At 42.2% G+C, this 27,023-nt stretch overlaps 8 protein-coding genes across 10 annotated transcripts; 5 read left to right on the top strand and 3 right to left on the bottom strand.

Annotated features, from left to right (window-relative positions):
- The first annotated feature begins 2,339 nt into the window (after window positions 1-2,339).
- Window positions 2,340-6,230, top strand: LOC6564189 (transmembrane protein 165). Of its 2 annotated transcripts, XM_001989729.2 has the most exons (6): window positions 2,340-2,609; window positions 2,676-2,966; window positions 3,038-3,178; window positions 4,200-4,748; window positions 5,260-5,442; window positions 5,516-6,230. In XM_001989729.2, the coding sequence occupies exons 1-6, from the start codon at window positions 2,430-2,432 to the stop codon at window positions 5,693-5,695; spliced, it is 1,524 nt and encodes a 507-aa protein (XP_001989765.1). In that variant the 5' UTR covers window positions 2,340-2,429; the 3' UTR covers window positions 5,696-6,230. The 2 variants fall into 2 exon arrangements, with proteins under 2 accessions (XP_001989765.1, XP_032592925.1); XM_032737034.1 differs by lacking the exon at window positions 4,200-4,748.
- Window positions 6,231-6,375: 145 nt separating this feature from the next.
- LOC6564190 (serine protease inhibitor 88Ea) lies at window positions 6,376-9,817 on the bottom strand. Of its 2 annotated transcripts, none has more exons than XM_032737035.2 (3): window positions 9,731-9,817; window positions 7,041-8,009; window positions 6,376-6,976 (listed from the first exon to the last, which is right to left on the bottom strand). In XM_032737035.2, exons 2-3 carry the CDS (start codon window positions 8,004-8,006, stop codon window positions 6,683-6,685), a joined length of 1,260 nt encoding a protein of 419 aa, XP_032592926.1. In that variant the 5' UTR covers window positions 8,007-8,009; window positions 9,731-9,817; the 3' UTR covers window positions 6,376-6,682. The 2 variants fall into 2 exon arrangements, with proteins under 2 accessions (XP_032592926.1, XP_001989766.1); XM_001989730.3 differs by lacking the exon at window positions 9,731-9,817 and adding an exon at window positions 8,317-8,565.
- Window positions 9,818-10,125: 308 nt separating this feature from the next.
- Window positions 10,126-12,331, top strand: LOC6564191 (MAU2 chromatid cohesion factor homolog). The gene is made up of 3 exons (XM_001989731.2): window positions 10,126-10,353; window positions 10,436-11,694; window positions 11,786-12,331. The coding sequence occupies exons 1-3, from the start codon at window positions 10,201-10,203 to the stop codon at window positions 12,243-12,245; spliced, it is 1,872 nt and encodes a 623-aa protein (XP_001989767.1). The 5' UTR covers window positions 10,126-10,200; the 3' UTR covers window positions 12,246-12,331.
- LOC6563231 (zinc finger protein 606) lies at window positions 12,269-14,640 on the bottom strand. Its single transcript, XM_001989732.3, has 3 exons — window positions 14,460-14,640; window positions 13,298-14,399; window positions 12,269-13,209 (listed from the first exon to the last, which is right to left on the bottom strand). Exons 1-3 carry the CDS (start codon window positions 14,577-14,579, stop codon window positions 12,548-12,550), a joined length of 1,884 nt encoding a protein of 627 aa, XP_001989768.1. The 5' UTR covers window positions 14,580-14,640; the 3' UTR covers window positions 12,269-12,547.
- A 251-nt stretch (window positions 14,641-14,891) lies between these two features.
- On the top strand, window positions 14,892-15,359 carry LOC6563232 (transmembrane protein 141). Its single transcript, XM_001989733.3, has 2 exons — window positions 14,892-15,108; window positions 15,163-15,359. The coding sequence occupies exons 1-2, from the start codon at window positions 14,994-14,996 to the stop codon at window positions 15,357-15,359; spliced, it is 312 nt and encodes a 103-aa protein (XP_001989769.1). The 5' UTR covers window positions 14,892-14,993.
- A 35-nt stretch (window positions 15,360-15,394) lies between these two features.
- LOC6563233 (putative GTP-binding protein 6) lies at window positions 15,395-17,323 on the top strand. Its single transcript, XM_001989734.3, has 3 exons — window positions 15,395-15,618; window positions 15,678-16,566; window positions 16,638-17,323. The coding sequence occupies exons 1-3, from the start codon at window positions 15,395-15,397 to the stop codon at window positions 17,082-17,084; spliced, it is 1,560 nt and encodes a 519-aa protein (XP_001989770.1). The 3' UTR covers window positions 17,085-17,323.
- Window positions 17,324-18,207: 884 nt separating this feature from the next.
- LOC6563234 (dihydroxyacetone phosphate acyltransferase) lies at window positions 18,208-21,069 on the bottom strand. The gene is made up of 3 exons (XM_001989735.2): window positions 20,502-21,069; window positions 19,028-20,307; window positions 18,208-18,953 (listed from the first exon to the last, which is right to left on the bottom strand). Exons 1-3 carry the CDS (start codon window positions 21,040-21,042, stop codon window positions 18,618-18,620), a joined length of 2,157 nt encoding a protein of 718 aa, XP_001989771.2. The 5' UTR covers window positions 21,043-21,069; the 3' UTR covers window positions 18,208-18,617.
- Window positions 21,070-22,891: 1,822 nt separating this feature from the next.
- LOC6563235 (fatty-acid amide hydrolase 2) lies at window positions 22,892-24,676 on the top strand. The gene has a single exon (XM_001989736.2). It carries the CDS (start codon window positions 22,991-22,993, stop codon window positions 24,560-24,562), a length of 1,572 nt encoding a protein of 523 aa, XP_001989772.1. The 5' UTR covers window positions 22,892-22,990; the 3' UTR covers window positions 24,563-24,676.
- Window positions 24,677-27,023: the final 2,347 nt, after the last annotated feature.

Below are 27,023 nucleotides of genomic sequence, written 5' to 3'. Positions count from 1 at the left end.
GCATGTGTTGAGGGACGAATGTCTACATAAAATTTGCATAATTATGTTACAAAATAACTGGTCAAATTTTGCCAGTCAATGCCGCAGTGTTAGTGATGCCACAAGTGGTGTGAGAATGTTTGAAACTGTTAGAACTGTGAAAAAAGCTAACTAACAATTTAGTAGTGGTGTTCAAATACAAGTTAAAAGCAATGCATATTATGTAAAACCACAAAGATAAACATTTTGTGCCTTAATATAATATAATTTAATACGATTTAGTAAATCCAATCAATTGCCACGCTGGCTGCACCGTTTAGCTCAAAAACAGCCAAAATGACAGCGCTGGTAAAATGCCGTTGCTTGTGCGCATAAAAATAGACAAGTGGCAAAAATTATAATATATACAAATTGAATAAGTATGAATATACATTGGAAAATAAATGAAAATCAATGTCAGCAATGTGAAAATGTTTACAAGTACATGAGCAAATAATTTTCTGAAAGTGTCTTATGTTGCTACGCTGCAATTAATATTTATTTGATTAAGTGTATAAAAAAAAAAATTAATTTGATTGACTAGGCGATATCCTCGACTAAAGATACAATAGAAAATTGTATGTGCTTTGCTCAGTTAATTACATCCGTTGTTTGTCATGCAGATTGACTCGGAATCATCATATAAGTCGAACAATTGATTGGAAGACTTCCAACCACATCTACATACAACATACAATCTACTGTTACAGGGTATAGTTAACAAATGCGAAACGTACGCAATGAAAACGGTCAATTGATTTGTCGGTCGGCCCGGTCAGCTGCTCACTTGCCTTTCATTTATAAAATTGTTGCTGCCGTTCTGTTCTGCCCGTCACTTTTTTACAAACCATTTATATAAGTAATACGAGTTGCTGTCAATGTATGTGTATTAATATGAATATGCATTGAAATTCGAGTATTATATTCAATATTAATAAAATATTGTTAACGTGTCATTGACGTTGTTTGTTTTGACGCAGAATTTTTCGATACGTTATGCATTTAAGACGTTCACTATAACGTCATCAGCAACAACAACAACTGCAGCTGTCCTACGTAACGAGGCTCTTTACGTGATTACATGCACATTAATCGTTGAACATTTTTATTTGCATTTAAGTAAACAAGTTTTAATTGCGTATTTTGCGCAGCTTTAATTCAACTGTTCCAAATTATTTTTTTATATTTATTGTATAAACATATATAGATAATGTTATGGCGCAAGGGAGAGAGATAAAAAAGAATGACTAAACCAAAAACCGCAAGAGATGATTTATTTAATTGGGAAACACATAAAAAAAAGTACAAAAGTTTATAAATCGAATATATATAGCATATACAGATTATAAATATAATTCCCCGACATTAACAAAAAAACACAGGATATATATGTCACAAATATTATATGACCAAGTATAAGACGTAATACGTAGAATACGAATTGAGCATAAATTAATATAAATCTAGTGGTACAAACAGCAATCAGCAATGCAAATGCGATAACATTTCCAGCTGCCTTCACACACTATAACTCTAGTATAATTGCAAAATGCATTTTGATTCACTTTGCCAGTAATTATAATTAAAATAAATCTGTTTAAACAACTCTTGTTCATTTTCATTGATAGCTAAATACAGCAAAAATGTATTAGTTGAGCCTTAAGATTTGTTGTCAGTCAGCAATGGTCACGTAAGTGTATCAAGTGGTTTCTTATGCCCTTAAATTATCGTGGACTGTGCGCTTAGTCAAGCAGTTTACGCCAGCTTTTTATATTTTTCGTTCTTAAGAATAAAGAGCATTAACTAATAAACATTAAGTTGGCTGAGAGTATCTCAGTTTCGTGTGGGGCATATATTTGCCAATTTTTTGCACTTATTTTCATCTAATCAACATTTTTGGCAGTTGCTGCTGCTGACGTCGATACACGACGAGCATTGACCAAATTAATAAATATGTACATATCTTGTATGTATGTATTAAAATGTTGTATTACCTTACGGGTTCAGTTTGGTTTTGCTTTTGTATTCTGCCTTGGGCTGACCATATCAGTTCAGCGGCACTTGACGCAGTACCTCCGTTATCTACACATCACATTTGTTGGCTGTTCGCTGTTGGACTGATTTGATGGTTGGCTCCGCCAGATTTGCTTGCTCAACGCTGACTTGGACATGATTCGTTGTGTTTGCCATATACAAATAGTCGTGCGGCGCGAACACACTTGCTAACTGATTAGCTTTACGTGCATGTATTGTAATACTTTTGATTTTATTTTTGCCATGAGAGAACAGCTATTAAAGTGGAGCGACTCATTTCATTTTAGATAGCCGGACGAATTGGACACGTTTACGAAAAAAAAGTTGATACATAATTGCATGCGGTACTAGCGGGCAACAGAGTCACACTCACAAAGATGTCACAAAATCAATCATATTTCTGGCAGACGACCAGACGCAATGTATACCTGAAGCGATCAGCCAAATGGAAAATGGCCATGGCATTAATGGTGGTGCTCACATTCTCCACCATCTGTGCGGCAGAATCAAATCCGGATGGAGACAAGAATGCTGCAATTATTGCCGATCTGAAGGAGGTGAGTGAACTTTACTTTCATTTAGCTCGGCAAGTCTAATCGATGCATTTCCTTTTTTTCTTTTAGAATGTGGAGCAAGAACAGTTACTGAAAATGGGAACGGCAGTAACTGGCACAGAAGATAAATTGGCGGATAAGGAACGGGATGTCAACATAAAGGGATCATTTATCGATGCTTTTACAGCATCGATCTCTGTTATATTGTTAACAGAGCTAGGCGATAAGACTTTCTTTATTGCTGCCATTATGGCGATGCGCCACCCGCGTTTGATTGTCTTTGGCGGTGCCATTGCCGCCTTGGCCCTAATGACGGTTCTCTCGTGCGTATTCGGCTTGGCAGCAAACTTTATTCCTAAGGTACGAACACGAAAACATCTTGAGTTTTTGTCATATTTCTTAACTTTAAGTGTTAACTTTGTTAATTTCAGCTTTATACGTATTATATTTCTACTGCATTATTTTTAATATTCGGTTTAAAAATGTTGTATGATGGTTACAAAATGAAACCAACCGATGCCCAAGAGGAACTCGAAGAGGTCCAAAGCGATCTGCGCAAGCGTGAGGATGAGGTGAGTCACAATCTCAGATATTTATTTTGTACATGTTTTGGCTGTAGTTGTAGTTGAGAATCAAACGAAACGTTTTGTTTTTCTTATCCTGGCTTTGTTAATACTTTGGAAATTAAAATAATAATTTACGCCGCTTTTGTTAATTGATATATGCTTAATTGGTTGTAAATAATTTTTGCCAATATTTTACTTTTACTTTTTACTGTTGTTGCAATTGACAAAACAAACAAACAACGACAACAAGGAGATCACTTCATTTGCCCGCTGACACGTTTTGCCTGCGAAAAGCTTTAGTTTATGCTACTACACACCTACTTTCATTTGCTCTCTCACAAAAACAAAAACAAATACTATAAATATACAAAAACTATTCATTAACGAACCGCAAAACTTTCCGTACTTTAGTGTTCGTGTTGCAATAAGAGCTAATTTACTGCATGCTGATTGTGTGTTAATTATAATTAATTTATTATTTAAAACAAGACCGACTAACAATGAGGCATTATTGTAAAATTGTGTCGCACATTAAACGCTGGCATAATGTTGTTTGTAAGCAAGAGAAATCGATTTTGTCTCCTAATAATCGATCATTCACATGCAGTTTGAAGCGTTCATTGTCAGGCTTCAGTTTAATTACTTTGATTTGAATTGAATTGAAGTATGCAACAGAACACACCAAAGCACACAAACGCCTATGTGATTAATTGCACGTCTGCGCCATGAAGTGTAAAGAAAATACCTATTTAATAATCAAACAACAAAATTACTAAAAGCAATTTTGAACGTTTTGAAAGCTGCTTAACCGCAAAACAATTGACCAGAAATCAAAAAAAAAAAACAGAAAAGAAACACATTGAAACAGCAAAAAAAAATTGCCTGTGATTTGTATTACAAAACTTAGCTAATGTCTAATTTAATTATTCTTTCTTTCACAAACCAAACAAATTGAAACTATTTACCTACCTACCGTGTGTGCAAAACATGAAACTCTACTTTAAAACAACACACAAAAACCTGACAGCTAATGCGCAAAGCGACTCGAAAATACGAGGATCCCGATGCGAAGCGCAAGAACAGCAACTCGGACAAAGAGGATGCCGGAGAAACGCTGAGCGAAGGCAAAGTGAGCGTTGTGCCCAAGGCAAATTCCAGCAATGGCTCCGAGATGCAGCATCGCCAACGCAAGCCCACCAGCAACAGTAACAGCAGCAGCAACAACAATAATAATAATATTACCACCAATAACTCAACTAATGTTAAGCAAACGAGCTGTGATAAAACTGGCAACGATGTGGACTATCATAACACCGAGGTGCTGCTCAGGGACGGGGGCCGTGTGGTTGAACAATTGAAAATGACCACGTTCAATGGCAGTCCGGCGCACTCGGCATCGATCGCCTCATCAAACCAGACCGAACAAACCCATTGTGATAGCCCCCGCAGCATTGGCAACAACAATCCGGCTGCTTCAGAGGAGCAGAATGGCAAAACGGAGCCACGTGCTCCGCTAGCCGGACATGATAGCATGCATAGTTTAAATACCATCGAGGAAGGCGAGCTTAAGACACGGGTTAGAGATGATCAGGCATTCAAATTAACTCTTGTTGTTTCACATACGTTTCACTTGCTTTTTCAACCAAACAACAAAAAAAGTATAGCCCCCCATCCACCCACACACACACACACAGTCATGAAACTGCATTTTGTTACTATCTATATTTACATTGGATTATTTTAAGTGTATAACACAATGACCCCAGAGCAATGGGTTTGCGGTGTTTGTCATACAAATATTGACTTGTTTCATATTCCACATTTGCGTTGCGGCATTCCACTAAGCATACATCAATTATACTCACACAATTATATGCATGTTTTGAAATCTATTTTGTTCCGAAGTGATCGTTTGTGCAATTTTATTTTGTATTTATATGTATAATTATATGTATACTTAACTCACAAATTTTTTATTATCAATTGTGCTGTACATTTTTTACTTCGCACACATACTTCTCATCAACTGAAACTGATAACTCAATGTGAACTTTGTTTTAAATTTGCACTTTTGCTTTTAATTGCAGCTGGACCGTGATGTGAATACTGCACTGGTGAATGATCCGGAAAGCGGACGCCGTGGCAAGGGGCAACGTCGTGGTGCCACCTATTTTACCATGCGCATTCTTGCCCAGGCCTTTACGATGACCTTTCTTGCCGAATGGGGCGATCGCTCTCAATTGACAACTATTATTCTAGCTGCCAGCAAGGTATGTTGGTTCAATGTCAATCGCAAAACTGTTGCCAATTTTATTTTTGATATACATTTATTTGGTTTTCCAGGACGTCTATGGCGTTATTTGTGGCGGCATTCTTGGCCATTGCATTTGCACTGGCCTGGCTGTGATTGGCGGTCGTCTCGTGGCTTCCAAAATCTCGGTGCGCACTGTTACCATTGTGGGTGGCATTGTATTTATTGGCTTTGCCATTTATGCGGTTGTCATGCCACCAGATGATCTATAGATCTACTCACATGATTTATATTGATTGCACACTAGCCCCTTGTTGATGACCACCACCCCCTAAGATGAATTATTATGAATTTTAGTTGTAGTTTGCGAGGAGCAATAGGCATTATAAATTACTATTTCTGTTTCATATTTGGTTTGTAAATTTATAGTTGAAAAGCGCCGCTTGCTAACCCAAAGTGCCTTCAGTGCTTTTCGCTATAGCCATGACATACAAATTGCGTTGCCAAGCCAAGGAATTTTTATGTTTTCGCCAGGCCAATAACACCATTTGTAGCAGTCACATTTGATCCCAATCTAATCATTTTTTGTCGAATTAAGTATTAAAGTTTCTTTTTGTAAATATGCATGCTTGTTAACTGTATGGCCTAAGCTCCTCTTAAGTAGCTCATTTCAATTCCTAATTTGTATTTATGTAGCAATGTTTACTTAAAAAAAAAACAACAAAATATGAGATAAAAATGTTTACGGATGATTTACGTAATTTTTTAAAAGAAGAAAATAGCGAAAGAGCAAAACTAAATAATGAATGTGAACTGTGTTTTTTTTTTGTCTGGTGTTGTGTGGAAAGTTGTTCCTTTAACTTGCTGAAATGTTTTAATATTTTAAGCATTAAAAAAGGTTTTTCTAATTAATCTACAATATATACAGTCTGCAAGATTAAAAGCAACGAAATTTGTCCAAGATATTTGGTTTAACCGGCTCAAGATCCGGATTTTTTTATTTAAATAAAATATTTATTAGTTTAAACCTTAAGCTTAAGGCACAAAATAATATTAATTTTTGAAAATGACAAAGATTACATTTTGGAGCTATGTTCATATAATTTATTTTACACGTACAATAAGAAAGTTTTAGGTACATGCGCATGCTCGACACAGAATTTGGTTAAGTGTTAATTCGATTATTACGAGATGTGCGCACACGCACACACACACACACAGCACTGGCATTGACACGAGCCTTGTTGGCCAGGTGTAATTTACTTCATTGTCTTCGGATCGCGATAGATGCCCGTAAACAGAATTGCGTTCGAATAGTGATCATAGATCAAAAAGACAAACGGATGATTGCACTCGAATTTGGTTGGCTCAGCAGGACGAGCTGAACGGAAGCTGACCAGAACAGTGGCTGCCGCAGCTGTGGAGCCCTCCTCATCTACCTTGATCTTGGCCACGTGCTTGGCATCGCCGAAATTGATGCTCTGGTCCGTGCTGAAGTCCATGAAGCTGGCGTTGCTTTCAAAGATCAGATTGACACCCATTTGACGCAAAATCTGTAAGCGATTTAGTTATAAATAATAGATTTTATTCAATTGGGAATAAGTACTGGGCACTTACTGGCACAAGTTCCAGACGCTGCTCAAACTCAAATTTTGGCAGTGAGATCTCAATTTCACGCTGCGACGCTTCCTTTAAAGAATCCTTCAGAGTAGTAGCATTCAGCTTGGACAGCACTTGTTCCAGTGCATCATTGGCAAAGGATGGCAGTATAATAACCATTGATATTTCCGAATTCTCGTCATCTTCCTTATGGGATGTGCGATAGGGCAGCTGCAGCACATGGGCGCCAAGACGCTCATCGGGATGCATTAGGAAATTGCCCTTCTGCTTCATCATGGGCACAAACGAATACTTGTCGCTGGACGTGTAGAAGGGCATCTGTTCGGTTTTGTCGACATTGAAGCGAGTAAGCCACTGTCCCTTGAAGTACGCAGCATTGGCCAGCACCAGTTGAGTGTTTGAATCGATATCGCCGGAGGATAGCATGTCCTTAATTTGGTCACGTGTTTCCTTAGCAATCCATCCATTAATCTGTTGACGTGTCTCCTCCACATTATCCCTGATATTTAACTTGACGATCTCTTCGTGCAGACGCTCATCCAGACAGCTGGCCAGTTGCACCCGGTTATCAAAATACAGACGGTCCGCGGACGAGAACTCCAGTGGCATATTCTTGGCACGGGTACCACGTAACTGTTTCTCCATGCGATAGGCGCTGCGCACCTCCTCCTTGGAGGATGCCCAGCTTAAGCGCAGTGCCCTGGTCAGCTCCTGCTCTGTTTCGCCGGTGGCGCCGAAATAGGCCAACATCAGTACATGGTACGTGCTGTAGGGCGAGAAGAAAACATTCTCGGTGGGCGTCGCCTTGCGTATGGCGTCCAGCATGGCCACGGAGAACTCCTGCTCTCCACTATACAACTGGAAGCGCATATTCACCATGCTTGGATTCGATTGGATGCCACAAAACTCGGCGCTTAACAGCGCCGGCAGCAGCGAAAGCACCAGCGAAAGACACACCTTCATTCTCTAAGGGTAAACAAGATTCAGATACGACAGTTTTTTGATTAATGACTTTGAAAATAGCCAGAGAAGTTCGATGTCAGCACAATCGCTAAATGTTACGTGAACCTAATTTCAATGTCACGATGACCTTGTGGAGGCTAAATCGACAACATTGTGAGGCTAATCAGAACATAAATAAATATTTTGTTTATGAAATAATGTTAAGATACTTTAAATTTGCAATTTGTTTGCGGATACAGTCATTATCACTTTTGTTTATAGTATAGTTTCGAGCACCTCTTCTGTTTTTATATATTTACATTTCGATTACCTTTAAAAATAGCAGAGAAAACACGTGACTAGAAGCAGGTCATGCCGCAATATATACGTTTGTGGATTGTCATTATTCACGTCACGCATGGAAATCTTTTGTTTATTTTATTGTCAGTTTTATTGTATGCAAAATCGTTAAGCCGGCAAATTTATGCAGTGAGAGCGAGTCATAAATGACCCCTGAGGCTGATTCATCAACGCTGCTATTATCCCCAAAGCTGCTAAAGTTGCTGTAGCTAATTTATCTTATACACAATATTACAGCAATTGCAACATCTCGTTGCTGACAACGTGAAAAGTGAAAGTTTATCGGTTTGTCTGCACTCGAATTCGCAACAACAGCAACAACAACAATTCGCGGCTGATGTTTGTTTTTTGTTGCTGCCATGCATAACTGACTACTACTGTTGTTGTTCGACTGAGCATAAAAAGAGCGACTTTGTCTTTGTTTTCTTTTTCTTTTTTTTTTAGGCTTGTGCAGCTGATTGTCTGCACAACGTCACAGTTGCGTGATTGCGTTTTTTACAAGCGAAATAAAAAACCCAAAATTAACATATTTAAAACTGGTTTATTGATAGGGACACACAGTTGTGTGCACTTTAAATATGCGTGATTCATAAATTGTTCACATTTCAGAGCTTACGCGCTTATTTGACCCTGTATTGGCGATTTTGTAATTGGTTTTTTTTATTTAGTTTTATTTCTTTTCTCACTCGCATTTATGTTTGCGGTTTATCAACACATTGGCGCCTGCGCTGCCCACACTGGCAGAGCAGTATTGAAAAATGGAACAACATGTTTCTATGGAATTTCCAACAACTCAAGTATTTGACGCAAATAATTATTAAGTGTCCCCTTGCATGTTTGTTTTTTTTTTTTCACCAATTTGGCTGAAATATTCCAAAAGCGAAAAAAACCCAATCTGTTAATTATGAATTTCGAGGAATCCATAAAAGGCCAAAATAAGGTCGAATTGTTATTCTGATTAAAGGAATTCTATAATAAGCGCATTATCGTTAGCTCATCTCAAGGGAAAACCATGATATATATATATATACAAACATATATATTTCAACAGAAATAATCTACAAATAGCAATCCAATTAAAATTAAACATAAATCAAACGCAAAATTCATTCCAATTTTGAATGACAATTGCGATTGCGTGTCACAGTAACAGCAATAACAAAGCTTTATATATTTAAAAAATCACTTATTTACTGGAATAGCCAACGCTTGCGGGTAGCAAGCAATTATGGATTGAACAATTATTGTGAGCAAATTACAAAAATAATATGTGAAGAGCCCTCGATTTGAAAACGATAAAACCGGTCAGTGGTAGTCGGATATTGGCAATACACAATACGTATGAACTATTAATAAAATGCAATGGGTTCGTGCACATCTTTTACCTTTTTTTTTAACTTTATTAGCTATTTTCACACTACTTGCACAAAAACACGACTTGTTGCGGCCGCTCAAAGCTCTACACTGAACTTATTGCTGAGCGCGCCTCAAGTAATATTTTGATGAGACGAGCTCAAAATATTCGATAGCACTTATCGATTAACCTCAAGCGATTGTTGTTGTTCAAAGTAGTGGTGTTCTTTTTCTGTTTTTAATCTATATATTTATTTAAATGCAATAATTAATTAGTGCATATGTATCAAAATAAAATGTTTTAGAAAAGTATTTAAATAATGTTGCATTTAATAATTCAAGTTAATAATAATAATCTATCGATAGCATATGGAGCAACACAACGCTGCAGTGTTGACCAACACTGATTAACCACCAGATTAACCCACGCAGCAGGAACGACAACAACAACAAAATTACGCGATAAACAAAACGAAGCCGATTTTGTGGCAAATTAAACGCAATGAGTGTGGCAAACACCACAGCAGCATCCCAGGATGCCTGCTACATATCGCTACTCGGACTTGCCGAATACTTTCGTACCTCCCAGCCGCCAAATATCAAAAAATGCATACAATGTTTACAGGCCCTGTTCACTTTTCAACCGCCTTCCAAGGTAAGAAAAGAGTTCAAGTGAAAGTCAACAATAAATATAATTTAATACTGAAATTAAATTTTGAATGTCACTCATTGGTCAGGTGGAGGCGCGCACACACCTACAGATGGGCCAAGTGCTGATGGCGTACACATGCAACATAGATTTGGCGCGTCGCCATTTGGAACAGGCGTGGAGCATTTCCGAGCCCCTAATGAACTTTGATGACGTCAAATTTGACACTGCCTCGCTGTTGGCCCAGCTCCACCTGAAAACGGAGCAGAGTCCGCACGCCAAGGCGATGCTGCGCCGGGCAGTGGAACTGTCGCAAAACAATGTCTACTGGCATTGTAAGCTGCTACTGCAGCTCTCCCAGATTCATGCCAATGATCGGGAGTACTCGCTAGCCAGCGATCTGCTAGCGGTGGGCGCCGAGTCAGCGGAGGAGGCGGGCGCCACCTATCTGAAGGTGCTGTTTCTACTCTCACGCGCCATGATCCTAATGATTGAGCGCAAGACGAACGATGTTCTGGCGCTGCTCAATTCAGCGGGTCAAATTATCGACAATAATATACCCAATCCGCATCAGAAGGAGTATCTCAAGGTGTTCTTTCTGGTGTTGCAAGTGTGCTACTATTTGGCACTCGGCCAGGTGAAGACGGTGAAGCCCAGCTTGAAACAGCTCCAGATGTCCATACAGACGATAATGGCGCCCAATTGGCCCAGCGATGAGAGCATATTCGGTGGCAATCAACTGGAGATGTTTGTCTGGCTGCCCAAGGAGCAGCTATATGTGCTCGTCTATTTGGTCACCGTTTCGCACTCGATGATGGCCGGCTACATGGACAAGGCGCAAAAGTATACGGAAAAGGCGCTCACCCAAATCGAGAAACTCAAGCTGCAGGAGGACAAATCCATATTATCCGTCTTCAAGGTCATCCTGCTCGAGCACATCGTCATGTGCCGCATGGTCATGGGCAACCGTGAGCTGGCCATACGCGAGATAGCCGCTGCCCGAGATGTTTGCCTGGCGGTGCCGCATCGCAGTCTCCTCAAGCGGCACTCGGCGCAGTTGCATTGCCTCATTGGCCTCTATTCGATGTCGACGAGCTTCTTTGAGCATGCGGAACGACAGTTTCTGGTGTGCGTGAACGAGACGGGCGAACGGGATCTGAAGCTGTTTGCCAATCTCAATCTGGCCATCATTTATCTGCGCACCAAACGGGATGCAGATCTGAAGCAAATACTCGACGCCGTATCCACGGAAAATACGCACACGTACAGCAGCCAGGCACTAATGGGCGGATTCTACTACGTGCAGGGTCTGCATGCCTTCCACAAGAACAGCTTCCACGAGGCCAAGTAAGTAGCATATATATATATATATATATATATATATATATATATATATATATGTTTATCTCTCTCTTGACTAATTAATACTCTCGCACAGACGCTTCCTGCGCGAAACACTGAAAATGGCCAATGCCGAGGATTTGAATCGGTTGACCAGCTGCTCACTGGTGCTGCTCTCCCATGTCTTCCTGAGCATTGGTAACTCCAAGGAGAGCATGAATATGGTGACGCCTGCAATGCAATTGGCCAGTAAAATACCTGATATACATGTACAGCTGTGGGGCTCGGCGATACTGAAGGATCTGCATCGCATGTCGAAGGATGTGCAGCACGAGAAGGAGGCGTATGCCAACCATGTGAAATACTCAGAGAACCTGATTGCCGATCAGCGCAAGTGCGTCCAGAGTGCGCATCACGAGCTGGTCAATTGGTTTCAAGGCGATCCGCCGTTGACAAGCGGCGCATCCCTCACTCATCTGCCCGTCGCTGCTGCCGCACCGGAGGCGTCCACATCGTCGCTGCAAGCATCGACAGCGCAATTCGGACAATTCTACTAACAGATGACAACCAGTTGCCCGTATCGATTCATAAGCATTTTAATAACTACACTTGTAAGCTACAATTAAAGACTAAGTAAATTCTATAAGAACGCATTAACTTTTTTTTTTAAATAGAGCTGAAAAACAATCGAGTTGTGGCAGGAATTATTAGTGTCATCAAATAATCAATCAATCTTGTGGCACACATCGATAGCTTTTTAGCTCTTGTGCCTAAGGAATACCCAACTTAAGTTCTAGCATATATATATATATATATCTAATTATATAGATTCCCATAGGGAAAGTTATCCAGCCCTCAACTAGAGTAAATCCTGCGTTGCATCCGAATCGTCGTCGGCCTCCTCCAGGGCTCCGCTGCCATTCTCCTTGTTGCTGAGCAGGGTGAAGTGCACCAATCGCTTGTCATCCTGCTCGTGTATCGTGAGATGCGTTCGCATATCATTCATCGTTTTGAACTCCTCATTGCAAACGGGGCAAATGTAGATCTTGTCGCCCTGATGCGTCCGCTGATGCATCTGGCAGTCGCCGCGCTGCGTGAAGCTCTTCGAGCAGAACGGACAAACGAATGGTCTTTCGCCGGTGTGCGTTCGTCGATGGTTCTTCAGCACGTTCAACGCCGTAAATCGCATGGGGCACAGATCACAGGCATACGGACGCTCGCCGGTATGCTTGCGCTTGTGCTTGGCCAGGGAACAGCTGGTGGTGAATTTGGAGGAGCACACCTCGCACTGATACGGCTTGACGCCCGTATGGGTGCGTGCATGCGAGGTCAGCTCCGCTTTCGTCACAAACGAATTGCTGCACAGCTCACACTTGAAGCGCTTGATATCCGAGTGTCGCATCTTGTGCTGCCGCAAATTGGCATTCTGCGTAAAACCCTTGCCACACACGTTGCACACAAACGGCTTCTCGCCGGTGTGGATGCGCATGTGATCCCGCAGCGTTGACAGCATGGTGAAGACTGCAAAAATGAGCAATTGTCCGAGAATTTCATTTAAACCTTGATTTCATTCTTAATGCAGAACAATTCTCAATATTTGTGTACTTACCCTTCTGACAAATGTTGCACTGATTGCGCAGATTGCGTTTGTGCGTCTGCACCATGTGCCTGCCCAGCTGCTCCATGGACTCGCAGCGCAGTCCGCACTCCTGACACATAAACGTACCATGCGTCGCCTGATGCTCGGTTAGATGATCCATCGAGACGAAAACGCGCTTGCATTCGTTGCACTTGAAGTTGCGATGGGTGCAGCCGTTTTGCCTGCGGTGAATGATGAGGGATTTCTCCAGAGCAAAGCCGGCATTGCAGCGATCGCAGTGGAAATTGGCCTTTAGCTCCTCCATTTCAGTTGCAGGCGTTTCATTGAAGTTGTTGATTTTTGGTTTCTTGCCGAGCATAGCTGATGGCGGCCTCTCATCCGGCTGCTCCTTGAGCTGTGCCGCAACAGTAGCAGCAGCAGCAGCAGCCGCTCGACGTCGCTTTGACGTTGCACGAGTCTCTGGCTGATCAGACATCAGCTCTTTGCGAGCTGCAGCGGTCGCTGGCTCCGGGGAGATGAATGTGTCGCCATTGCCATTGCTGACAAGTCGATATTTGTATTCCTTCTGCTTGTCAACGTTCTCGACACTCTGTTCTAGCAGTTCCCCGGTTGTTTTGTTGTACACCATTTCCGTTTCATACTTCTCATTGTCCTTCTCCACGTGTAGTATTATATTTTCAGCACTTGCTTTGGACGGCGCCTCATCGCCCTCCTGTTCTTCTGTAAACTCATAGTCAAACTCTTGCTCCTCCTCCTCCTCTTCGTCCTCATCCTCCACCTGCTCCTCCTCTTCCTCATTTTGTTGCTGGGGCTGCACGGTCACAGGCGCTGGCTCCTGTAGGCTGGTGTTTTGTGTCGCATCTGTTGTGGTCACCCCATCCGTTTGCGCTTCTGCTGTGACTGTTTGCACTTCGTTGGTTTGCATGGATTTCTCGGATGTGGCCACTGTTGGCTTGGCCACGAATTCGGGCTGCTCGGGCAGCGCATTGGGCAGAAGCTGGCGCAGCGTGCGATTCGAGCTCTCACACTTGAGCTTAAACGAATAGCAGTGATTGATTTCGCTGATGCAGCTCAAGCAAACTCTCGCTGGCAAATTATCTTCGCGACGCGGCTGGCAAACAGAGCTAGATTTAAGTTTTCAACCCACATTGGTTGACATGGTTCAACTTACTTGCGTCCTGGTGAATTCGCGCAGCATATCGACTAAGCAGCTGCCGGACCCACCATCGTAGATAGACAGGAATGGGCCGGAGAGGCTGAGACAGGTGCGACAAATCTTCTCCACATCCATTTTGCAGCAAATTCTCGAGCTAATGCCACAAATAACAACTAAACGGGCGAGAGTTGCCAGACTGGACGGCACTCTACGCAAAAAGTGCTACCCATAAAATCTATTTCTTGCGCTTGTCATACAATTCCTTAAAGTAACTTTGATTTTTTTTTTAATTCAATACATCAGTGGCATTTAAGTTTTGCTTCTTATAAGCACAGTTCTGACAGAAACTTGTAAATTTATATATGTCATACAGAGATAATAGTTAGCCAATAAGATTTTCATCGTGTGCACTATTTCTAACAGCTGGCGCTGTAGCTGCCAGATCGGACGACAGCAAGCAGTGCTGCCAAGAACTCACAACAGAATACCAAAGGCTTGCAGCTTTTATTGAATTGCGATTTAATTAATGTATGTGAGTAAAACTTTATTATGAACGATATAAAGCAATTAAGGGAACAGCAGCGCGACAAACATCCAGGCTTTGACGGATACCTGGACTGCATGACACGTGCTCTCTTCACGGGACTTGCATCATTTTGTTTAGGTAGGCATTTTGTCAATTTTCAAAACAATTGCATAATATTTATTATGCTTCCAGGATTTGCTGGCACATATTTTGTACAGAAGGCGGTGCAAACAAGAATACACTATCCAGCCAAATTCAACGTATTGGTGTCAGCCCTAGTGGCAACTGGGATATCCTATCAAACGACAACGACACGCACCAAGTCCTGTCAAGCGGCTTGGATGGCCTTCGAGGACAAACACTCTGTGCTCAAGGAGAAAACGTTTTAAGGGGCGCCAAATTAGTATATAGAATAGTTTAAGCCATGAAGTGCCTGCGTGCAGCTTTGCATGTGGCCTGGCTCCCGCAGTTGCGTCCTGCAACCACACAAATCCTGGCGCGCCTCAAGTACACACAACACCAAGGAGTCAAGGGCATACGCAGCCGCAAGAGCTTCTACGAGGCTCAAATGCAGGCGGGCCAGCAGGAGGACAGCGAGGAGAGATCGATGGCTATGAGCAGCGGTGATATGCGTTTCCTGGATGATCGGTAAGTAAGGAAGATGGCCTTAAAATATATTATTAAGATAAGATTCCTCTGTTTAACAGCGCCTACGATGAGGTCGCTGGTGGAGCAATGCGCATCAGTAGAGATGTCGCCACAGCGCAGCACGTGTTCATCCTGCAGCCGTATGTCAAATGGTCGGCGAAGCGCACAACGCCCAACGATGTGCGCCCCGATGATCAGTTGATCGAGGCGACGGCGCTGATTCACTCCCTGCCCAACTGGCAGGTGGCTCGAGCACTGAAGGTGCCACTGGAAAGCCTGGAGCGCAAAACGCTCTTTGGCAGCGGCAAACTGACGGAACTGAAGCAGCTAATTGCCCAGCTGCGCGAGGAGCGACACATTAGCTGCGTATTTGTGAGCAAAGGCACGCTCTCCTTCGCCCAGAAACAATTCCTGGAGTCGGAATTCCAGTTGCCGGTGCTGGATCGCTACTCGGTGGTCATACAAATCTTGCGGCTACATGCGACGACCGCTGAGGCTCGTCTCCAGGTGGCAATGGCGGAGCTCCCCTACATTTGGGCGCAGGCAAAGGATGCGAGTGCAACGCAAACACGGCGTCAGGGCTACTCCCTGAGTGATCTGCAAAAGGAAATACTGCGCACAAGGGAGCGCAAATTGCGTGCCGAACTGGATGCTGTGCGTCGCCAGCGACAGCTGTTGCGCCAGAAGCGCAAGCAACAGAACTACCCAATTGCGGCTGTCGTTGGCTATACAAATGCCGGGAAGACATCGCTGATAAAGGCGCTCACAGTGGAAGATTCGCTGCAGCCGCGCAATCAGTTGTTTGCCACACTCGATGTGACAGCGCATGCGGGCAGTTTACCCTGTAATCTGCAGCTTATCTATATGGATACGGTGGGTTTTATGTCCGATTTACCGACGGGCTTGTTCGAGTGCTTTGTGGCCACCTTGGAGGATGCCATGCTGGCGGTAAGTGATATTCTAATGTAGTTTCAAGTTGAAATCAAAATGGAATAGCTATTAATCAGTTGCTCTTGCAGGACATTATCATACATGTACAGGATCTGTCGCATCCCTGTCATGCCGCTCAGCGTGCCCATGTCGAGTCCACGCTTCGCTCCTTGGCGTTCAGTGTGGCTGGTGGCGATTCCAGCGCCAGCCAACTGCCGCCCATCATTAACGTTTACAACAAATGCGATTTGGTAACACCCCAAGCCCAGACAGCTGCTGGCGGTCATCTGATCTCGGCACGCGCTCAGAGTGGCTTGGAGCCGCTGCTAATGGACATTGAGGAACAGATTCTGAACGTCACCGGACGCCGAAAGCTGCAGGTGCGCGTGCCCAGCGGTGGACCAGAGATGGCCTGGCTATATAAGAATGCCGCCGTTGTGAATACCAAAGCGGATGAACAGAATTCCGAGAAAATCCTGATGCGTGTGGTCATCAGTCAGCGTACCTTGGATCAGTTTAAACGCCAGTTTTGCTAGTTATATTTATAAATAAATAAATAATCATTTTAGTTTTTTTTTTTTATTTTGTTAATCTTTCTCAATGGCGCAACTGGCACCAGTTAAATAAATTTAATTTCTGCTGTTGTTGTAGTGTATAAATTTGTGTATTGGTGTCGGATTCCCATAGTATACATATATGTATATATATAAAATTAGCTACAAAACACTTTTACCTCAAATATGATTTTCAAGTTGTATTAAATAATAATAAAATATTGCACTATTTATTCTTTGTTGCTAGGTTTGTTTGTGCTGCAGTTGTTTATATATATATATATTTTTTTTTTGTTTTCATAGGAAATTCCGTTGTATGCTTTACAAAAATATTGAGAATATTTACCAACTTATGTTTAAGTCTTTTAAAGGAATTCTAGTAACTACAATGCATTAGCTTATCTAAAATTTCAAGTGCATTTACATTGGCACTTTTATACTCATTTATATTAATGTCACGAAATACCCTCGGGAATTGAGTGCTCAAAAGATAAGTGTGGCTTTTGAGTTCAAGATGATGAAAACTTGTTATACAAAATAGTTGAATAGTTATTTTCTATGATAGTAGAATTGAACGTAACTAACACAAAGAAAATAAGCTTTTCATTGTTCAAGCATTATGCACTGGCATAAATAACTTGGGTAATTTATGCGGACAGTTCCAGTTTTACTTACAAACAAATTGTGCATTTTGAGCAACAGACAAAACATGGTTAAAGCTAACTCAATTTGCAGTTCGAGTAACAAACAAAAAACGTCAAATAAATTAATCTAAAATGCGTTTAAGAACTCACCTATTGAATATATACATGTAAATAAAAAGAGCTAAAAACTACATAAAAATTGTAAGAAGTTCATTTAAAATGTATGTTTTCTGCAGTTGACGAGGAATGCCAAATGGCCTAAATGGTCAATGACATCATATCAAAATGCGTCAAATATCTATGTAATTTCTATGCAATGATATTTGAGCTATATGAACTATTGGAATATATATTAACAAATGTCGTTGGGATCTCTAGCTATATAAAAACCTGACTTCCTTCACCTGTAGAACAGTGTATTTGTCGCCCCTCAAATTGACTCGCATCAATATTTATGTGACTTATTTGGCTTATGCATTTTTTATGTGTATGGCAACAAATCGAATATCAATTACAACTATTGTTTAATGATAAATGACTCGGAAAAACGCCTCGTTTACACAGGCCTCGTTTGAACACACCCCCGTCATAATAAACTAAAACCCTAAACCGAAAACACACTCACACTCGCACACACACTCTCACACACACACGCACACTACGCTGCTGCAATTAGCCAGAGTAGCAATTGCCAAACAGGGGCAACAACTACGAAAGCGAACAGAATGCAAATGATGCGACAGTTTCTGAGCAGGCGAACAATGAATTGAATGATTTGTGATATTGTACTATTTAGATGTGCTGAGAACGTTGAGAACGTTGTCGAGGCGCTGGGCAGCGATACGTTGGCCAACCGCCTGCCATTTGTCAGTTATAACTTGGCCAAATGCGTTTGGGCCTGCTCGTTGGCCGCCGTTGAGTATTGGGTAAATGGCATTAGCTGGCAATACTCCAGCAGCTGCAGTTCCAGCTGCCTCAGATCCTTCGCCGGCGACTTTGTCGCAATGTGCATCATTCCCGTGTCGCGTGACTTCTGCACATATCCGGACTGGATCAGCGCATGGATGGCAATATTGAGATTGTCCAGCGCCAGGCAATATGGATGCACGTGTGACGCTGCAATGCCTGGTTGTTGGAGCAGCTGCTCCACATGCTGCTGCACGCCAACAAGCAGATCCTTGGCACTGAACTCGCCAACCGAAAACCGCTGCAAGCCAAAAGGAGAACAGATGTTAATCAGCCAACAGCTGAATATGAAATATGCAAGCATTTATTACAAACCTGCCGCAACGTAACCGACAGCTGATAGTAGAGGCAGAGGAAGGGCGCCAGTGCAGCGAGTATGACACGCGAACACTCATTATCGTGGACGCTGATGCGGCCCGTTTGCTCGTGCAGATCCAGCACACGCTCGTCGAGCAGCAGCTGCAGGTGTGCCTCAAATTCGACTGCCTCGCGATTGGATTCGATGATGAACTCATGCTGGAACAGTGCATCCATGCTGTTCACATGATGGTGCAGTGCGGTCAGCGTTTCCGCATATGATCTCATGCTGTCCAGGTTCTGCTGACGCCGCTGCAACTTGAGCGCAGCGAGCAGCAGATAAGCGGGTCTCGCCAGCCAAAACATGCAGGGATTTATGTAGAGTTGTAGGGCCAACATGGGCACCGCAACCGCCATTGTGCTGGAGAGCAGAGCATGGGCTTTGAGGCGCTTCATATCGATTGTGGCCGCCAGTTGCTCGACGGCGAGCGGTGTAAATTGCAGGACACCGACACGAAACTGTAAAATGTTGCCATGTATTTCGACGGCATCGATAATGTCGCGCTTGATGCTGTTGGCCGTGGTGCTCACATGGGCGCCCAGCTGCTCAAAGATCCGCTGCAGATGGAGTATGCCGCGCGACAGCTCGTCGAGATTAACGCTGCGCTGGCCATACAAGCGACTCGCGTAATACAAGCTGAGCAGATTAAATGTGCTGATGACGATGCGTCGCTGCTGCTGATAGATAATCTCATTGGCCAACTGCTTGACCAGCTCAATCTCCTGCCGATTGAGCTTCTGCACCGAGCCAGCCACTCCGGCGCGTTGTATGCGTTGTCCGTTGTTGTGGCCAAAGAATTCCCGGACCGAAATCGGCTCACCAAAGTCGAGAAACATTTTGCCAAAACGTTCATCGATGATTTTCAATGCCTTGAAGAATCCTTTGGTGGATTCTTTGGGCTTGGGCACGCCCAGCAATTCGTAGACAAACAGTTGCTCCTCCAGCACACGCTCGTAGGCAACGCTAACCGGAACAATCATCACATCCGGCACATCGCCGGTAAAATAGGGCAACAGTGCCATGGACAACAGACCCACCTTGGGTACCAGTGCCTTAAAATTACGTGAACGTGTCCCCTCTATGAAGAACTCCACACCAATATGATAATGGGCAACCAGTGCGTACATATACTCTCGAAAGATGTCCCAGTAGAGCTCGTCGTTGGAGAAGGTGCGACGCATGAAGAAGGCCCCCGTTTTGCGTAGCATGGTGCCCATGCCAAACATCGAGTGAAAGTCTGAAAGGACATTTAAAACATTAGTTCACCAAGATCTTTCAATGATTAAATAATATATATGGAAATTTATGTTAACTATACTATGAAGAATGATATATAGCTCTTATTGAAGCTAGGACAAGGACAATTGTGACTCAACTATCCATAGAAATCAGGAAGATATATGCTGCATATAATGTGAATCTGTTACTAACCCATGCCGGCTGCAATGCCTGGTATCTCAATATCATAATAGTAGCAGATATAGCTCATCAGTATGAAGTCCATGTAGCTGCGATGACTGGGCAAATAGAGGACAGGACAATTGCCCATCTTGTTGCGCACCTTCTCCATGCTGGCCGAGTTCACAAAGAAGCCATCACATATGCGTTTCCCAATCGATGTGATTGCAATGCCGCACCAGCGTATTATCGCCATATTCCTATCCAGGCCAATCTCATCGATAATGGCGCGTGCCTGCTTCTCCAGTTCGCGTACCGGCTTTTGGTTGACCTTGGCATAATGCTCAACCAGGGAGCGTAATTTATCGCTGCGTAACACATACTGTTTCAGCTTCTGGGGATTTAAGTAGCGCTCAAACTCATAGGCAACCTGTGGCTTGAACTCTCGGGTCATCGAGGCCACATTACCGTCCGCAATTATATTCCGAAATTGCCGCATATAAGCGGCAGCTGTTTCGGCCGCATCGCCCGCTGGCGATGATTCACCAGCGCCAGTTTGCGACTTCATTTCCATCGAACGTTAGACACGTTACAGCCTTACCTGTAATTCAAATTCAAATTCATTTATTTATGTATTATACTATATAGATTTGAAACAAATTTGACGTACAACACGAGGAATTTGGTGCTTTTTTAAAGAATTGCCGCCGTTTATTGGCCTGATACACACCCCCTGCACAGTGGCCAAATCGAAAGATGCCATTTACTACACTTTGTTATCTGCACCGTTTCTAGGTGGTTTATTTTACCGATCGGCTTATGCCTAATCACCAGCGCCGTCCGTCCGCGTCGACAACTATTCATCACCCACAAATTAATCATAAGCGTAAAATGGCCTATCACGTGGGAAAGAAACAGCAATACAAGATTGCAGCTGCTCTTATCAACAACAACAACAAAAGACTATTAACGACAATGTGTAGTGTGCAGCCAAGCAGCCTTTTGGATTTGCTTAATAATTAGGGTAAATTACCTTTATTGACTGATTCTAAATCGCTATTAGATTTGTTAATTTGCAGTAATCATTGGTACAATTTATGTTCACAGTCCAATTTCCAAAGTATTTAAAAACAAAAGACAATTAATTCAAATTAAAGAATGGTATATGAAATGTAAATACTTTAAAAATTACGATATTAAAAAAATATATATATATAAAATGGCAAATTAAATGTTAATACTTTTAAAATTAAGTTAATATTACAAAAATAAATAAATAAAATAACAAATAACAAATAATTCTTATTATTTAAATACGTTTAATTAAAAAAAAAGCTATTGGAAAATAATAGTAAAACATGATACGTGAAAGTTAATACCTTAAAAATGACGAATGTTGAATAATCGTTTGTGAACATTTGTTGAAGACGAGCTGCGTACCTGTCGGCACACCGCCTTGTAACCATTTACAGTAAAAGCTAGGTTGTCGTTTTTTTATGAAGTTGTTTGTTTATCAAACAGCTTACGACACATAAGGAAAAATGTGGCGGTGATTGTTTTTGAAATATGTCAAGTTAACAAACTGTAAACACGACATACAATATGAGTTAATGCAATAACCAAAATTTGTTTACGGTAAATACACAGTTCGTAGAACTTAGGTGCATTTTGCGTGCACATATTTGACTAGCAATTTAATATAATATGCATTTTAAGCAGTTGCTGTATTTCTCAGCACCACATACACGCACACACCAACCCACCCACTCACTTACACGCATACGCACACACACAAAGAGAAATATGCACATGCTTAAAAAATAAATAAATAAACACTCGTCTCTGCTCATGTGGAGCAGTTTAAATGCAATTTAGCACAGGTTTTTAGCATTAATAAAAATTAGCAAACATTTGCATACAACTGAGTTGTTGACTTTCTATTTTTGAAATCGGTGTTTTTTTTTACGTACGAAAATTCGATACAGATACTCACAGCGAATTTGCGACGCTTTAGCAGCGCGACGGTAAAGCAACTAACACTCCACTCACAGCACAGCTGCGACGGCGGCGGCAACGGGTCGATATTTATTTTTATTGTTGTTGGTGGTGGCGTATTGCGTGCTCAACGGGACCACACACGTTACGACTTGGGCATGAACGAATTGATTTTAATTTAATTGTCGTTTCAAATAATAGAAAGAGTTAGGTAATCAGCAATCAGCACTACATTTGGAAACAAACATTCTTATGTTATTTTCATTTATTTTTATAAATGGTTCTATAAGAAAGTGTACATTTAATCATGCCATCAACACAGTCATCATGCAGCCGCAAATTGCAGACTCGTTCGGACGTTAGTTGAGCTGTTTAAAAAGTGAGCTTTCCATACCGGTTTGCGCAGAGCTTTTATAGTTTATCAAAGTGGCAACGCCAACTGCAATAATCAACAAAATTCACTTAAGCATTTCCAGTTTCAAAGGGCAAACATATCTTGTAGATAAAAGATCGACAACTCATTAGCAATGTCTGCCTGTAAGATGTTACTTGAGGCGCTACTTGTGCTGGTGCACATCATCAGCGACCGCCTGCTGGAGCTGGTATTTGGCTGGTATCTGGGTGCGCACAAGCGTGTCGCAACTCCAGCAAATGCGGATCAACGGGCGATGTTGGCCAAGAGCGCCGTCGAGTTGGCAACACAAATTCGCGAACGCAAGCTGAAAAGTTACGACATCGTCAAAGCCTATTGCGATCGCATCGAGAGTGTTAATGGTGACCTAAATGCCATTGTCGACGGCCCCTTTGCGGATGCACTGCAGCAGGCAAGCGAAATCGATCAAAAGCTGGCGGACAACAAGTACAGCAAGGAGCAGCTGGATGCTCTGCCCTTCCTGGGAGTGCCGTTTACCACCAAGGACAGCACCAGTGTTGCCGGCAGGAGGCACACGCTTGGCTTGGTGTCGCGCAAGAATGAACGCGCCAAGGAGGATGCGGAATGTGTGCGCCTGATGAGGGCGAGTGGCGCAATCATTATTGCTACCAGCAATGTGCCGGAGGTGAACAAGTGGATGGAATCGCGCAACATGCTCATTGGCCGCACAAATAATCCGTATGACTTGCGACGCTCCGTGGGCGGTTCGTCTGGTGGCGAGGCGTGCCTAATCTCCGCCTGCTGCACCGGCTTTGGCCTGGGCACCGATATTGGCGGCTCCATACGCATACCCGCCTTCAACTGCGGCATCTTCGGGCACAAACCCAGCGAAGGTGCGATCAGCATGGCTGGATGCACCTTCCGCACCGGCAAGGAGCAGAACACAATGGTCTGCGCCGGTCCAATGACGCGCTATGCCACCGATTTGCGTCCCCTCATGCAGGTGCTGCTCGAGCCGAGCAAGGCCAAAATGCTGCAACTGCAGGAGCCTGTAGATTTGTCGAAACTGCGCTACTTCTATGCGCCCAACAATCGAATGCGCCAATGCAATCCCATCCAGCGTGAAACGGAGCAAGTGCTCCACAAGGTGCGCAAGCATTTCGAGGACCTGACTGGGCAACAAGTGCGCCAGGCGGAGCTGCCCGCCACAGAGTTGACGGGGAAAATGTGGCGCTATTGGATGACCCAGGAGCCGGCCAATTTTAATAAGCTCCTCGGAAACGGCGCGGACCTGAATCCCTTCGTGGAGCTGTTCAAGAAACTGTTGGGTCAAAGTGACTTTAGCATGGCGGCGATTTACTCACTGCTCGACAGCCTTCTGCCCAAGGAGTCGGAGACTCTGATGCGCGAGGCGACCGAAAAGTGCAAGTCATACTTGCAACAGCTGCTGGGCGACAATGGAGTCCTCTTCTACCACAGCTCGCCACGCACGGCGCCATTCCATTATTATCCGTTGCTCAAATTTATGGATTTCAGTTACTTCAGCCTGTTCAATGTGCTGCGCTTGCCGGTCACCCAGGTGCCCATGGGCCTGGATGCGAAGGGCATGCCACTGGGTATCCAGGTGGTTGCCAATCACAACAAGGATCGCCTCTGTCTCGCAGTTGCCGAGCAACTGGAGCGCACCTTTGGCGGCTGGGTGGCGCCGTTTCCATTGAGGCAGTAGTTGCTTATGGATGTTTTCTGGTGTATTTTTTTAACAATACTCATCCAAGGTGTTGGTAATTCCTAAGACTGTATTCCCTGAGCTAATAAATTGATTAAAATTATCTGAATATAATTTTAGAATTGCTTTTAATCTTGTCAGCGAAAACAGCTGATTTTAATAGGAATGCTGGCAACGTAAGCAACTTATTTAAACGAATTGTAACTTTCAATTGGGAAAAAAATTATATTTTCTTTTTTCTTGCAGCCGTATTTAAATCTCAGAGAGATGTGTGTAGGTAAGAGAATATGAATATCTATTGTCAATTAACAGCATTTAATTAATAATTTAATATAGATTATACCCACGATTACGTTAAATGAAATACTCTCAAACTTGTAGATTTACTTCAAGCAGCGTTTTAAGTGTAGCAGTTTTAAAAGCAGTGTGACCTTATTTTGAATTACATAGTCTGGCAGCACCCATACTTCTTGTTACTTAGTGGCAGCACCCTTACTTTTTGTAACTTAGTGGCAGCACTACCATCTCAAAGAAGCACAAGAATAGGCAACACTTTTGCAGAGTTTCTTACGTTATTCAAATCCTTGATTTCTGTATCAAGCAAATAGTGATTTATTGCATTTAAAGCTGAATTGCCAAAATGGAATGATACTGCTATATGGGAGATGCAGAGCGAAAGCGAGGCGAGGGAAAGTTAGGTGGCAAGACTTGTTACAAGCTAATTGATCACATGCAAGACGTTAGGCGCATCCGTTGAACTTTGACCAGGCCAAGGTGATAAATGGACGGACATTTAACCCTCATGGGCAGCAGCATCGACTTAGCTCAGCTGTTGTCGTTGGCGATGTCTCAACAATTAATTTGCAGTGCCAGAAACCTCACCTATCCCCTCCACCCACCGTCACAAATGAACACACACACAAACATTGACAGCTTTTTGCGAATGCGTAACATAAACGTAACCTGACTTTGGCTCTAGCCATAAATTACGTGATTCTAGCATCTTCCGTTTTGTTGCTGTTGCTGCTGTTGTTGTTGTTGTGGTTGTTGTTGCTCTTCTGCGCCTGGCTTCACCTATTGTCCGTTTGTCCGTCTGCTGACCAAGCGGCGGCAAATATGCCTTTTAATATTTTCACAAGTCAAGTGTGGAGCACGTTGTGCAATTGTCTAAAGTGTTTTCGTTGTTGTTTCTATTATTGTAATTTGCTGTTTTCCTGTGCTTCGCTAAGCGTCTGTGTGTGATTGTTTGTGTGCGTGTGTGTGTGTGCGTGCATGCGTGTGTATTTTGGGCATTTCTCTTGTGTTTTGTTTAGTTTTTGTTGTCTTTCTGTTTTTGAAATACTAACGACGCCCTTTTGCTGTTTTTGTCATTGTGCATAACTTTTGCGTTTCGAGTGTTTTTGCCTGCATTTTATGTGCACCTCATTCCACACACACACACACACTTTACTGAATGTTCATGTGAGTGCGTGTGTGTAGCTTATGCAAACGTGCAAATAATTCGAAGCATGAATATTTATTTATATTGTTGAACAATAATCATATGCAGCATAGTATTTTGCTTTACTTAATTCTGACCGATATCTATTCGATAGAAATATCTAAATTATAATATTTGCATTTTCCTTAATACGCAAATAGTTTAATTTAAATATTTGCATTAATATATTCGTCATTCTTGCGTAAAACGAAGCGTCTCTGATCCCATAAAGTATAAATAAATTATTTTACACACGATCAACAGTTAAAGTCGACCAGACCTAGACCCGAGCTAGAGAATCCAAGTTTCTAACACACGCAGATCGAATTTATCGATAACTTGCCCGTTTTGCATTTATCGATTCCAATCGATTTTTGATAGTCTGATTGTTGTTGCTTTGAATACCTAAGAAGTGTGCGACTTATGATTCATCTATCAGTGGCTGCAGGGTATCCCCCAGTCGAGCTATCTCGACCAAACCATTATTACTGGCTATATTTAGAGCTATGTGCTCAGCAAAGAAAAATCACAGCCATCCATATGTACAGCTGCGGTCAAAATATTAGTAGTGTTTAAAAAAAATAATTAAGATCTAGTTACAAAATTATGAAATTTGACTTAAAAATACGCAATCAATATTGAAGATTTGTTAACATTAAAAGTTGGAATAGCGATCAAATTTATTGACAAAAGGAATTAAAATTCCTTAAATTTTATAGTTTGTTTATTTTAATAAATTATAATTGAAATTGATCATTATAATTGATAAAACTTGATGCGATGGGTTGTTAATAATAAATAAATTAAATAATTGTATTTTAAAACATTCCCAAATGAGAAACCAAACATTTCATGTTTGGCAGAATTGAATTTTTATAGATTTTAAAAAAGGTCTCGATATTATCAGCATAAAATGAGTAATATTTTTATTAAATGTTTTGAGAAGCAGCAGCACTTATTATTTTGACCGCAACTGTAGCT

Source organism: Drosophila grimshawi, unplaced genomic scaffold (assembly GCF_018153295.1).
Source record: "Drosophila grimshawi isolate 15287-2541.00 unplaced genomic scaffold, ASM1815329v1 contig_311, whole genome shotgun sequence".
NCBI lineage: Eukaryota > Metazoa > Arthropoda > Insecta > Diptera > Drosophilidae > Drosophila > Drosophila grimshawi.
Note: the sequence above shows the minus strand (reverse complement) of the source record. Positions and strands in the feature narration are given on the sequence as shown.